The 15,111-nt window shown below is 43.1% G+C and overlaps 1 protein-coding gene across 8 annotated transcripts in view; it reads right to left on the bottom strand.

Annotated features, from left to right (window-relative positions):
- TERT (telomerase reverse transcriptase) overlaps nucleotides 1-10,132 on the bottom strand; it is a 30,718-nt gene extending 20,586 nt beyond the window's left edge. For 3 of the 8 annotated variants that reach the window (XR_015288830.1, XR_015288832.1, XM_086896035.1), the window contains exons 1-3: nucleotides 9,637-10,116; nucleotides 6,247-8,629; nucleotides 3,133-3,328 (exon numbers count right to left, since the gene is read on the bottom strand). Coding sequence is in view for 6 of the 8 variants with exons in the window: in XM_086896035.1 (XP_086752161.1) it covers nucleotides 3,133-3,328; nucleotides 6,247-8,629; nucleotides 9,637-9,987 (2,930 nt within the window). In the remaining 2 variants the exon portion in view is untranslated. The other 5 variants (XM_086896056.1, XM_086896084.1, XM_086896072.1 and 2 more) reach the window with 2 other exon arrangements.
- Between the last annotated feature and the right edge of the window lie 4,979 nt (nucleotides 10,133-15,111).

The raw sequence follows: 15,111 nt of genomic DNA, 5'->3' as shown, positions 1-15,111 counted from the left end.
AAATACAAGCTCATGATCCAGCTGCTTGGGACTCTTGCAGTCTGAGGGATACAATGCATGACACCTAGAAGTACAGTGGCATGCAGAGCCACTATACTCATGTGAGTTGAGATACTGAAAAAAGAGTTTTGAGGATTTATAGTCAAAACTCCTGATATGGATGCTGCCCAAAGGAAAGCAAAAATTACTGCTTTTCCACAGTGAGGGACCACTATTCTTTATAGAATTATATCCTTTGCTGAACACAACATCTACTACACTATTAGACAGATAACCAGGACAAAATAAGTAACTCCAGTTCAACAGAAAAAACTTAATCATCAAGTTTCCATTCCTTTACAGCTCATATTCAAGACTGTGAGAAAAAACAAAACAAAACCAATGAACCTCTATCACTATAATAAAAATACAGCTTCCTTTGAAAGTGATGACAAAGGCCAGTTACTGGCAGATCTTCTCTACTACCTCTGGCCAGCTGGAGAACTGGATGCCATTTTGCCTGCAGCAACATTCATTGCTAATTTCATGGCATTTATAGCAGCGCTAATGATTTTGAACGGGCACTAATCCAGCAGCCACTGAACCATGCTGCTCTCACTGAGACTCACAACACTGTTAACTGAAATTTGAAGGAACTTGACTGGATGGTCCTGTTGTCTTTTGATATCTCAGCACAATCTGATGGGGAAGGTTCAGAATTTCTCCAGTGTTTTTAATCCTTGGTAGCCACTGTGTGTGGCAGGGGCAGGGAAAGCATGAGCTTCAGGAAAACAGGCACTCTCACAACAACACTGGGTTCATCATTTTTAAAACACAACTTTACATTCTGCAGGCTATGTAACTTGAATCGATTGTATCACAAAATACTGTTTTTTTCTTAGTAAATCCTGCTTTCAATTTGGGCAATTAAATTTGGTATAGCTTCAAAAATTAATACAAAGTTGTCTGTGTACAATGAGAGCACACTCTGATCTCCACCAATATAGAAAGGCTAATATAGAGATCCAGGACCCCTCTCAGAACCGTGCTCCATATCCTTGAGTGGGATTCTGCCCAGTATGAGCTACTCAAAAGGACAGTCTTTCAAGATGAGGATCTACTCCCTAATGACAATGCAGTCTCTGCAAAGGTAAGCACACAAGTAAGGTCCAGGTCTACTCAGTCCAGCTTGTTCCATCAATTCTTTTCCTCCAAAGAAGGATGCAGAACTCAACAGGAATCAGTAGCTACCAATGCCTTCCTGTGAATGCACTCAGAACAACTGCCTTGAGCGGCTCCAACTGAGAAGAACCAGAACAACCATAGAACATGCATTAGAGCATGAGGTCACCAGATGCTTTTCCTCCAGAGAAGATGGAAGCAGCTCAACAGCCTTTGGCACTGCTTTACCAGCAGTGCCTGGCTGGTTAAGAGCAGACAGTGTCTGAACACCCTCAAAATGGCCAAGGCTGCCCTAAACACCTGTATCCCAATTTCTATCCTCCTATGCGAAGTTGGCAACTGGCTACCTGTATGAATGCAGGAAGCTGGATTTGTGGCAGACCTCATGTAACAGATCACAATTGAAAGAGCAGCGCTGAAAAGCCCTGTCAGTGAAGCTTAACTGCAGCTGCTAACATCAGAGTCAAAGTCCTTATAAAATATGACTCCTGAAGCCAAGAGTAAACATTCTGTTCTTAGAACACGCCTTTGGCATGCACGCAGCAGCCATTTCCTGGATGTTTCTCCAGCTTCCAACAACCTGAAGTTTAGAGACCTTCCAAGCCAAAGGTGAGAAGGGGTTTCCTGCATGGTAAGGAAATATGTCAGGAGGAAATCAAAAGAAACAAGATCCTAGATTAGCGTCTTTAGAGTTCAAAGCACCTTGTCCTTACACATTGGGTTTTTCTGGGCAATGGGGAACATGAACAATAGAGCTAAATCCCAAGTTATTTGTTTTCTTCTAATCATTAACCCCACAAAAAAGCTATTATTTACTACTTCTATTATTCCTTTATTGCATCTCTATTATGTTAAAGTCAGTACTTGATTATATTTTCTGCCAAAAAATGGTCTTTAAGTACATTAAAACTGCATAAAAACATTAATTGCAACACTACAGCTATCAATTTGAAGACAAGACAAACAGAATGTGTTTGTGTGGGACTGAAAAATCACATTCTACTACTCCTACTATTCAAAGTGCATTTTCTGTGCTACAACTGCAAACAAGACCGAGACCCCATTAAGCGCAAACACAAATGCAAAGACTGGCACTGGAGATATCAATGCTGAAATCAGGGAGTGACGGGGCAGGAGGGCAAAAATCACACCTGTGGACCAAGAAATCAGAGCAAAAGCAAAACATTCACCATACAAAACAGCAAGACATGAAGTACGCTAATTTTTCACAGTTCCAAAGTTCTCTCAGATACCAGCAATTTATAATGAAAACCCGAAAGATGTGAGCTAAGGAGATGAGTGCACAATACTGTTTATTAGAACTGCCTTTCCTATTTTCTCACTTAATTGTTTAAAATTTTATCTTAAATAATGCCCTAACTTAAATACATGCATGCATTTTTAAGACCAAAAAAAACCAGCATGGAATTCCAGCCATACTAAAAATGGAGCTGTGGCTTCTAAAACCCTTAATTTTTTAAAAAGCCCTCCTAAACCCACTAGGCTACTGTCTGATTTTTACGGATAGAGTATTACAGCTTTCCAGCAGAGTCCTGGTTTTGGTTTTGTTGTTCCTACATTAAAGTAGTTAAAGCAAATGGAGTATTTTTTAAAATGAACTTTCACAAGGTTAATTTGTGGTTCTATCACTATGCTTTAACTCACTGTTAGAAGGTATAAAAATGGACTTATCATAACAAAATTCTCTTCATACTGGATTTTATTATTGCAAAGATTTCTCTTCTAATAAATAATCTAAATTTGAGTTAGTTTTCTCACACACAAAGTATTTCTGAAAGTACAAACTGTGCATGCTACAATCACAGGTTGCAATTTCCTCTGGGAAATGAAGCAAATAAAATGAAGAAAAATAGGCAATAAATTAAAGCAGAAACCTTTACACAACCTTTACAATACAAAGCACATGATTTCTCCACATCCATTAATGCTTAATTAGTTTTCTAGTGTTACCTAATTCCAATGTTCTGTAACTTGCCCCAAATAAACTTTCGGTAGTAGAAGAGCATGTTTTTCTGGAACATGGTCTCGGTGACATAGAAAAATGATCTGAGCAACTCAACAACATAGGTACCCATCATCCAGTACAGGAATTTGGCCAGAAGTTCTTCACGGAAGCAATGTTCATCGGCAGGAACAAAGTGATCACCTTAAATAAATAATTCAAAGGTAGTTATAGTAACTATCAATTCTTAGCATGTGCAAAGAAACAGAACACACACACAAAAAAACCACAAACCTGTACAACATTCTTGCCTTAGCTTGAGGTCAGGAGAACGAAAAAAAACAAATTACAAACAATTACACAGATGCCACTCCAAATTTTCAGGGCATTAAATAACGCAACTGACCCAAGCTTAAAGCATAAACATAGGAACTAATCTGCAGTGACAAACTGACACAGAGGATACAAATACATGCCACAGTAGCCCAAAGACTTACTTTCTTCCCCCAACACTGATTGTGCAAGATATTTAATGCACAAAGGCAAGATTATTGTGAAAGGAGAGGTAAAATAAAAGAAATAAATCTACTACAATATAAAACTTAAAAAAAAAAAAATTAAGCAAAAACTGAAAATAACATAGGTATACTGTAAAAATTAACAAAATTAAACTGGGATGATTTGGAGACAAGAATGATATTCAGATTTCCCAATTACATAAAAATTAATTAATCACAGGGTTAGGCATCATTTCAGACATCCTATATAAAACTTATTGCTGCAGTCAAATAAAAACAAAGAAAAAATTCAAATCACCCAAAGCCCATCGGTACTTCCAACATTTAGATGGGACAACAATTACAGACCCAGAGCATTCCTAACTACTGTCAAATTTAAGGTCACATAGTTCTGTAATTATGACTAAATACAGATGAACAGGGAATAAGATTGTGGACTACAATACTAATGTTTTGGCCAACTTCCAATAATTATTTTTCTAATTACATTTAAAGCGCAGAATTTAGCCCAAATGTAATAGGATTCTTAAAGAAACTGCACATAAATATTAATTTAGCTCCTTAGCAGAAATCATGGTTGTGGCACGAATGTGTTAAAAAAAGCTTAATTTTGATGCAACAGACCTGACAGTAAAATTTATAAAATGGAGATAAATTTTCAGTTTTCTACTCCGTTTAGTTTTTGCTTGCTCCAGGGAAGAGACATTTTCATATATATATATATAGAGCACTTAAAAAAGGACTTTTACTACATCAACAGAAGCCAGTTAACATCATGGAAAAATCTCCCTTTTGGCAAATTTTTGAAAACTCTTCTCTAACTGATGCAGTTGTAATATGCCAATTAAAGCAGGATTCTGATAGATAGCTGCCCTGAAAATAGATTATTTCTTTTCTAAGTTCTTGACAACAGATGTAAACAAAGATTACAATTCAGAAAATTATCAAGAAAACACTACTACTTTTGGAGTAGCATGTAATACAGTCTATATATTGTTTTGCATGGAATATGACCAGACAAGAAGAGGGCATTACATTTTTCAAAGATAAGATGTCCCAAATTACTATGAATCAAACACATATTTTATAATAAAGCCTTTTAAATATTTAACTCCTCAGCATTTTGGAAAGTGTGGTTTTGAACCACAGTTTCTGAATAAAGAAATACTGTTTCCTAGAATTAAGATCTTATGAAAGTGTAACCTCCCTTATTTTTGACATCAGTTCTCAAACATCAGACTTCTGATTTTCCTCCTACACTTGAAAGAACCTACAACAGTTTCAGAACTTACTGTACCTTTTAACAAAAAAATACCATTTTCAGATCACATTACTGCAGGATCTAAGTACAATACCACATAAGAATAAATACTGTAAGCATGCCACTTAAGGGACTGCAATCCAAATTGTATAGATGAAGAAAAGGAAAATGAAAATGTGCTAGGTCCTACAGCAATCAACCCCAGAACCACGGCCTCAGCCTAGATTTAAATCCTAGGATAGTGTCTGAAGAACAAACTCGAGGAAAGGAAGATTTTCCTGTCATTTGAAAAGAGGACTAACCAGAAATGGATTCATACACTATCTGGAGCAATCAGCTGTTGTCCTCATGAGAGCTTTTTAGCCAGAGACCGTTTGACCTGGGGACTTCTGCACCATGATTAGCCAGACTGAAGCAGTGCTCAGTAAGGCTCTCTGGATCCTAGAGAGGGTCTCTAGAAAAGGTGATAGATGATGACAGCCCTTTTCACAAGGACATGCAATGACAGGACATGGGGGAAAGGTTTTAAACTTTAAGTAGGTTTAGATTAAATGTTAGGAAGAAATTCTTTACTGTGAGGTTGGTAAGGCACTGGAACAGATTGCCTGGAGTGGCTGTGTCCCAGCCCCAGAAGCATTCAAGGACAGGCTGAATGGTGTTCTGAGAAACCTGATCTAGTGGAAGGTGTTCCTGCCCATGGCAGGGAGGCTGGAACTAGATCTTTAACGTCACTTCCAATCCAAACCATTCTGTTTGAATGGTTTGGATTGGAAGTAATGCCACAGCCCTGTATTGAACTGGTCTCATACTCACATCTTTCTCACAGGGTTGATGTGAGGGAGTAAAACAACCCGCTTTTTTTGAGGAACACATGTCACTACAAGTGTCTTGATTTGCTTCTAGTTCTTTCTGAACTCTTAACAGTAACAAACAGGCAGATACTGTTTATTCCTTACATGCTTAGGTCATACTTCAATGGATTTTCAGAGTTACTGCAATTTGTACTGCAATTTGCAATAGTAGGAGTGGATGGGAAAGGATGGGAAAGTGGATGGAGGGATGGGAAAGGTTTTTATTAAGCCCAGGTTCTGACTTCATTTATGAAAACATCATTCTATTAAACAGCATAAATGCAAACAAGTTTTGGAAGGAAGACAAGCTGAAGTGTCCTTCCACCATCAGTTACAAACACTACTAGGTTTGCTCTCCCAGCTACGGTTATTACCAATGAACTCAGCAATTCTGAGTGCAGATTCAATATCCTCCCGTTCCCACCTAAACATGAACACCCATCATCTGACAGCCTCACCACTTATATTTAAGTTTTTTAATATAAGAAGTACCTTTGCCTAGACGAAGCCACATGCAGTCATTCACTCTCATCCTGCACATCAACTCCGGCAATGAAACCTTAGCAAACCTTCCCCCAGAAATGAACATTTTGACATTTTTTAGAAACCGGCACTTGTTGTGGTTTGAACCCCAAAGCTCAGAAGGGATGACCTTCTCCAGGCAATCCCTCACAAACATGTACACCTGCCAGTGGCTGCTGTGCTGCTTGAGGAGCTCCTTGAGGACTGAATCATGTGTCTCTACCAGGTTTTGCTCCTCACTTGGTGGTGACTCCTCACACACAGATTCTGGAATGGGAGCATCTAAGTTGTCTGGTACATCAGTGTGACCAGACTGACATCTGCTGCTTTTCACACGCTTAGCAGGCTCTTTCCCAAACTGTTTTGCTTGCTTCTGAACCTCTGCTTCCCCAGGCAAGGCTGCCCGACAAGACAGCATGATTTTTCTCATACTGATTTCAGACATCCGAATGGGGCAATTTTTTCTCAAGAGAGCTAGGTAAGCACACTTTCCATGGTTCTTTAGCAGGTTCTGAAATGTATGCCTCATTTGCCTGTAGCGCTTGGGCAACCTCTTCTTTCTCCGCTTGTGTTCTGGCAGACTTTGGTTATGCCTTTGCTGCACCTGATTTTGGCTTAAGAATATAGCTTCTATAAGCAGTCTTCCACCTGCCTGAGAGCCCTGCAAGCAATTCAATACAAATGATTTAGGAAAACATTCTTGGAGACTCCTGCAAGAATACAGAAGAGACTTCCTCTCAATGTATACTGCAGAACTCAGGAATCTATTTGGTAACTTCTTTGATAATGGCGATTGGGGACTTTCTTGCCTTCTGCATTTTGAAGTACCCTCCATGGATTTGGTTTGTCCTGAAGCCAACAGAGATTCATACATATGCATCTCTACTCTTTTCCTATGGGATTCTGCTTGCGCTTCAGTGTTGGACTCTAAAGGCCTGTTAGTATGAACTCTCTGCAGAGAAGAGCTTTTACCTGCCACAAACTTCCTCCTGCCACGAGATGTGTGAACCAAAGAATGACGAGACACGGTACTGCTACTTCTTTCGGAAATATGGGGGGTTTTAATGACACTTTCAGAACAGGGTGCTACATACCCAGTTTCAGATCTCTTGGAACTACTTTGGTTTACATCACCAACAAGGCTACAAGCCTTTTCCTCTCTCACTTTCTCCCCTATTTTTGCCCTCTTGGCTAGAACTCCAGGTTGCTCTCTGTGAATCTTCCTTTCCAGAGATGGAACTGTAGCTACATACCCCATTTCAGATCTCTTGGAACTACTTTGGTTTACATCACCAACAAGACTACAAGCCCTTTCCTCTCTCACTTTCTCCCCTATTTTTGTCCTCTTCACTGGAACTCCAGGTTGTTCTCTGTGAATCTTCCTTTCTAGAGATGAAACTGTAGCTACGTACCCAGTTTCAGATCTCTTGGAACTACTTTGGTTTACATCACCAACAAGACTACAAGCCTTCTCCTCTCTCACTTTCTCCCCTATTTTTGCCCTCTTGGCTGGAATTTCAGGTTGTCCTCTACGAATCTTCCTTTTTAGAGATGGAGCTGTAGCTACGTACCCAGTTTCAGATCTCTTGGAACTACTTTGGTTTACATCAAGAACAAGACTACAAGCCTTTTCCTCTCTCACTTTCTCCCCTATTTTTGCTCTCTTGGCTGGAATTTCGGGTTGTTCTCTATGAATCCTCCTTTTCAGAGATGGAGTTGTAGCTGAAACACGTGAACTGGAGCTACTCTGTTTTTCCTGATGTTCAGTAACTGTTCCGGTTTGTTTGCTCACTTTAGAAACAGCTTCTGCAGAACACTGGTCAGTAGGCACTAGACTTTGTCTCTTGTTATTTCCTTCATTTCTCAATCTGAAGACACTGTTTTCAAATCTTTGTCTGTATTTCCACAAATACAGCTTTAGAAGATAATTTCTATGAAACATAAGCCTTTTCCGTATATATTTTATCAAGCTAGTATGTTTATGCTTTGAGAACCTTTGTCTAACAAACACCAGGGATGAGTCTACATTATGTGGAATAAGTTCATAAACCGGTTGCCCACAAACTTGGTAACAATTACTAGGGGGAACCATCATAAAGACTGCGCAGTGTTCCAACAAATACATCATCACATCATCCCCTATCCGGCTCAACAGTGTCTCCCAGAAGCCGCTGATACGAAGAGTTTCTGTGGCAGTATTGGGTAGGTAGCTGTGTATCTTTGAAAATGGCACAACTGGGAATTGAGAACTGTTTTCATCTGGTAAGGAGTATCCATATGCAAGGATGTTCTTCTTCTTTTTTTCACACAGTCTCTGAACGACTCTTGTCGTCACCTCACTCTGACTAGATAACTGAAGAAACAAAGAAAAAAGAAAATTAGTTTTCTTCACTTTATTTCATAAACCATAATATACCCTTTAAACACACGCAAAGGTACACAGCCCTAGACATCAGATTTCAAAACAGCATTAATGATTCCAAAGCATCATACCCAAAAATTAAGATTTTCCAGGTGTAATGCAAGATGTTCACATGTAGCAACGCAAGCCGACGACTTGAAGGAAGTCTTTTTAACATCTGCCCTTTTGATCCTGGCTTTTATGCCCAGGAAACGCCCTACACTATTCCCCTTGAGTCCCTCAGCAGCTCAGACTCCACTGCCTCCAATGAATCCTTGTTTGCAGATCCACGTTAGCAGGCACGCATCCGTACATACGTGCTCGCGCAGGCTCTAACCTCCAGGGAACTAACGCTAATTTTCTTGAGGCCTCCATTTCCTTTTATGTGAAGGAAAATTCAACTAAACGAATCGGCACACAATTCCAAAACCCATTTAACAAGCTGTCTTGGGTCTACAACATCTGCTTCCTACCACAGCAGTTTCACTCATTCGGCGCTAAGAAAAAAGCGGTCTTCCCTCTCTGAAAAGCTTTTCCTCTGCTTAAACACCGACCCGCAGCCCGTTCTACCCGCCAGGATCTCTCAAGAGTGGGGCACTCTCCATCGCCAGTCGCTCCCCGGCCTCATTCGGCTTGTTCACCCCTACCCACATGGGCAGGCAGGGAGTCAGGGAGCCCCACGCACAGACCTGCAGCGCTATCCGCCCGCCCTAGGCCGGCACCTGGCTTTTGCTCTCCCAGCCGCAAGCAGAGGCAGGGGCTGATCCCCAGCGCTCCCCGCTGGCTCTGGGGCCGGGATGGAGCGGCGGAGGGCTGTGCGAGCCGACCAGGCCCGGCCGGCAGCAGCCGCGAGGGGCCAAGGCCGCCGCGCCGCCCCCGCCCGGAGCGCGGGAAGCGCCGACCCCGGGAAGCCCCGGCAGGGCTCTCGCTGCTCCTCGCAGCCCCTCGCCCCCTCCTACCTGCTGGAAGGTGAAGGGCCGCGGGATGGCGCGGGCGCCGCGGGGGACGCACACGAGGCACTGCCCCACGAAGGTGCGGTAGCCGGGGACGTCGCCGGGCCGCAGCACCTCGGCGTCCCCGGCGCCGCCGTCCCCCAGCCGCCGGACGAAGGTCTCCAGCGGGACGGCCTCGGCGTAGCAGCGGCGCAGCGCGGACAGCACGGCCGTGAAGGGCTCCCAGCCCGCCATGTTGCGGCCAAAGAGGGCATGGGTCACCTGGAGCAGCCGCGGCGCCCCTCCGACCGCGCCGCTCGCCCGCCGGGCATCGCGGAGCAGCTGCTTAGCGATGGGTAAATAAATAAATAAAAGCATTAACTGGAGAGGCGGGCGAAAAAGAAACCAGCCAAACCATCCTTTTAAAGCCGCGGCGCGGCCGCTGCGTGCCGGTGCCCCCCGCGTGGCCGCGCAGAGGCGGCGGGCGGGGCCGGGCCGGGCCGGGCCGGGCCGGGCGGGGCGGGGCCGGAGGCCGCTGTCCAGCTCCGCCGGCGCGGAAACAGAGGGAAGACTCCTCTGCGAGGAACGATGTTTTTCCTCAGGATCGGCACTCCGTTGAGGGTCTGTCTGAAATAAGAGCAGCCGTAGAAGAGATTATGGTGGAGATTAATACACCAAACCCTAAAAATACCGAAGTGGCTCGCCCTGTTTTTTTTTTTTTCATCAAACTCATGAATGAAGAAGCCAATCACTTGGGGTAGTGTGAAACATCCTACTCCAAATTTGCCTAAGTATCTGAAGACTTCGTGATAGAAAACTTGATACCAGACTGTGAAAGGGATTTCAGCAGAGTCCTGGAGAAATACAGGTATCTAGGCATGTGTGTTCCAGGTGAATAAGTAGTAATCCTCAAATTATAGCATGGTTTGGGTTTGAATGGACTTCAAAGGTCGTCTAGTCCCAACCCCCTTGCCATGGGCAATGACAATATATGTGAAATATCTGTGCAGTAACAGGATTAGGGGATGCAGGGAGAAATACAAATTGCTCAGCCAACACTGTCCCCATAAGGAGTCCTGCCCCTGAGTTCTATCAAGTGTTGGAAAGACATGAACATTATGGTCATCTGGTTGATATATGCTACTTGAATTTCCAAAAAACCTTTGCAAGGAAATGTGGCATGACACGTCATGAATGAATTCAATGAACCCAGGACTTCTGAGTAAATGTTTGGGCAAGATGGACTTAGCATTCTGCCATGGAGGCTGAGGTGACTGTCTTCTACCCAGGCTTCACAGATAGGTTGCTGTGAGTGTCCTGCAGAAATATTACAGAGTTCTCTCCTTCCCAAAGATTGAGAGGACTCATCCAACAAATCCCAGTGTGGAGAAGGTTATTTTTTTCAGGGGTGTCACTGAGGAGATGTTAGTGTCCCCATGGTCATGGACAGTCTTGTCCCTGGTCATGGTGGTGCCATGCAGTGAGTAGCTCTCACCAGTGGCAGGGACAGACGTGTAGAAATTATGGGTCTTCTGAGACAGAGCAATGTGTACCTTCCATTCCTCAAGTGAAGTCTCTACAGACTAGGGAGTGAGGTCAGCGTCCCACTGCTCAAGGAGGACTGGCCTCCTTTCCTACTCTAACAATGAATTTCTTCCTGGGAGCAAAGCAGCTCATCTCGTAACATCAGCATGGCTGAGGAGTCAGCTCCCTGGCACCTTGTGACCTACAAGTTGAGGCATTCCTACATCACTTCCAGTTCAGCACTGCCTGCTTGCCAGACTCTTTCAGCCCTTAACAGAAATAGGCACCGGCCAGCATTCCCAAGGCAAGAGCAATAACACCAGGCTTCATGGGACCTCAGTGGGGCTGTAGCTGAAATACTGCACTGCCACTGCATGCTGAGAGGCAGGGGATTTGTAGACAGTCTGAATCCATCAGCATCTCCACCTAGGGTACGGATAAAGCTGATGCCCTTGGTCCAACCCCTGAAGGATCTATTTGACATGTGTTTCCCCCCGTTTGCCTGTCACTCCAAAGGTGACAGCACCTTTAAGGCAGAATGTTGCCTGTGGCAAACACATGGTTCACCATTTCCTGTGAGAAATTTGTTCAGGAAGTAAGAGGAAAAGGAGGTTAATTAATCTCTACCAGCTGCTGGCAGGTCCCAGCCTGTGCCTCTTCCTGATGCCTGCTTGGTGGCAATGACCATAGCAGGGGGAGAGGGCTGCTGCAGCCAAGCTAACAGGGGCTTTTTCCTCTTTTTTTTCACAGGTACCACGTGTTTTTCTGTATGTCTACCATTGGGCTAGGGAGACACTTCAGGAGGGAGAGGGGGAATGAAATAACATGGGAGAAGAAGAAGGTTGCTTTTTTTGGCTTTTGGGTTTTTTTTTGGAGGGGTGGCAGGATGAATAAAGAAAATAATAGAATCACAGATACATAGAATAGGCTGAAAGATAGAATAGATACATAGATGAGGCTGAAAGAGCTCTATAGAGGTGTCTAGTCCACTCTGCTGCTCAAAGCTGGGTCACTTAGACCAGATTGCCAAGTACCATGCCAAATCAGGCTTTAATACCCTCAGGGATGGAGACTCCACAACCTCAATGGGCAACCTGCTCCACTGCTTTATCACACTTAAAAAAAAAATAGAAAAAATCAATCATGTTTAAATAGGATTTCTTCTATTTTAATTTGTGCCAGCTGCCTCTTATCCTGATATTGGATACCACTGAGAAAAGTTTGAACCCATCTTGTATTTATTCACTTTGATATGATCCCCACTGAGCCCTTCTGCCTTGGGCTAAAAAATCCCAGCTGTCTCACAATCTCCTCATATGTCAGATTGTCCCACTTCCTAATCACTTTAGTGACCCTTAGTGGAAAGTTCTCTGTGCTCACTACAATATATCATATCTCTCTTTTACTGGGATCCCAGATCTGGACAAATAATGGGGTCACTGTTCTCCTCAAAAAATTTTATGCTTCAAGGCATACCTCACCCACACCATGCTTTAGAACCAGTTTCAGTGAAAGGGAGTTACCCTGGGAATGGAAGATGATAATGGAAAGATAAAAATTAAATGCTGTTTTTATGGTCAAGCAACAAAGTGAAAGAAAATGAGATGTTATGTTTGAGATTTTATCCAACTTCAGTAATGGCCATTTAAAGAAGCAAGCTTTCTACAAATGTGCCTCTATTTTCAAAGCTCCATTTGAAAAGGGTAAAGGAAACTCTTACAAGAAATGTCACAAGATGAAGAAATAAGGGGTCTTTCAAAAACCTGAAGCTGTGTTCAAATAGAAAAGTGAAAAACAAATCAAACAATATCAGATTAGTTTGATGAATAACTTCTCAAAACTTAAAAGAAACATGAAACATCAGAAGTGGAACAGCTTGCCAGGAAGTCTATAGTGAAAAAATAGAGAAGGAATGCTTAGGACAATTGTGGCAATAGTGAGGAACTTGAGGCTGGCTCCTGTGTCAAATCTTCTCACACAGCATGAACAGTCTCAAGCTTGAGTACTGTGAATTTTATTGTTTCAAGAGGAAAGAAATTTTCAAAAATCAGTGAGTCTCTATAATTAGATGCTAATCAGCAGTGAGTTTAAAGGAACTCAGTCATTACCCATGTCAAGCCAGAAAGTTTCTATATCACAAGCTATGAAAATATGTAATCTAACATCAAGAATCCCAAAGGATATCATGGGGACTACCTAGCAGTAAATCTGAGGACTCAGCTGTGAAAGTTGACTAACCTGTAGTAGAGAATGGATTTGGTAGACACGTGGATAACTATGGCCCATTGGAGGAGTCAACATTACATCTGCTGATGACATTATACAAGGGGACATTCCTTTGGTCAATTCAGGTCAGTTGTCCCAGCTGTTTCCACTCCCACTTTCTTGCCCACCCCAGTCTGCTCATGGTGGAGGCAGAGTGGGGAAAATAAATCCTGATGCTGCCCAAGCGCTGCTTAGCAATACCAAGACGTGGGTGTGTTTTCTGTTAGTCACAGACCCAAAGCAGAACACAAACAGATTGCTTTACAGAAAGGTAACTCTGTCCTTGCCAAACCCAGTACAATTTGTCAGAGTAAGACCCCTGTTTGGCCCATCACATCCAACAGTCTGAGTCATCACTGACTAGGAGATCTTCAGCCAGTGTGGCTGATCTTGGTGCCAGTCTCACCTGAGGCTATTGCTTGAGACGGATCATACAGTCACGTGCCTTTAATCAAGGACATCCCTTCAACTTAACCAGCTGCTCAGTGTAATCCTTTTTTACAGCATCCGTCATGTGTCATGTCTTTTATCTGCTGTGGACTGAAGCCTGTTGTGACAGTGACTTGCTCTCTTTGTTGGCTTGCATCTGCAATCTTTGTTTTCTTTCCAGTGGTCTTGGTAAATGGAGATGTCATTTGGTTCTCTGGCTTGCCCTGTGCAGAGGGAATGTGGTGTGGGGAAACAAGCCATTTCTAGCACTATCATCGCAATTACCAGACTTATATGGGTCTGGCTCTTCCCATGTCTGTTCACCATGATCCTCTGGACTGGAATTCTCCCTCAAAGCTGCAGTGGTCCCTTCACCTCTTAAATGTTTTTCCCAGGCCACTGTGTATCTCTCACTGTGATGGTCCCTGAATGCCATCAGTCTTCTAACACCAGCCCCAGACTTACTGTTTGATTCAGCTTCTCCCTACTTGCCTATTGCTCCTTAAAACATATGTTCAGCCCTTCCTTTTCTCCCACATTTGCCTCCTCAAAGTCAGGTCTTAATTGCATCAGACATACTTTGTGCCCATTAAACACTGAACTTTTCTATTCTATTTAATAAATGCTCAGTGCTGCTTTTCACACATAAGTCCCAGTATTTCCTCTCCAAGCTCTTTTATCCTTTTCTCAGCCTCTTGGCTGGCAGCCAGCGATGCCCAAGGGTATCACATTTGGCTCTTCCTCAGACACATTCTTCCTCAGGTTTCACACTCCCTTTCAGTACTAGTGAGTTTGAGAGGAAATTAATTTTCCATGTGCTCATTTTGGCTGGGGTAGAGTTAAATATGGTCATACTGGTTATTATGTTTTGAATTTGTGCTAGAAAGTGTCTTGAAAACACAGAGATGTTTTTGTTACTGCTTAGAAATGTTTACAGTGTCAAAGCATTTTCTACTCCCTTCACCAGTCCACCAGTGAGGCTGGGGTGCACAGGAATTTGGGAGATGGCACAGCTGGGAAAGCTGACCCTAACTGACCCAAGGGATATTCCATATCATATAGTTTCACACTCAGCATAAAAAGTTGAGGGGAGATTGGGGGGTGGGAGAGAAGGTGCTCAGGGAGAGACCCATTCTAACCCCCTCTTCTATAATATCTCATGAGTGGGGAAAACTGGCATTTTTCATTCCCCATTGCTCCCTCGTTACATTTGGCTTGTGATTAGCAGGACCAAAGCATGCAGATGAACCACACCAGTGAAACACCTACCTGGCTTTAGGCTGC

Source organism: Cyanistes caeruleus, chromosome 1 (assembly GCF_971803275.1).
Source record: "Cyanistes caeruleus chromosome 1, bCyaCae1.hap1.1, whole genome shotgun sequence".
In the NCBI taxonomy this organism is placed as follows: Eukaryota; Metazoa; Chordata; class Aves; order Passeriformes; family Paridae; genus Cyanistes; species Cyanistes caeruleus.
This window is presented reverse-complemented; position numbering and strand designations above follow the sequence as displayed.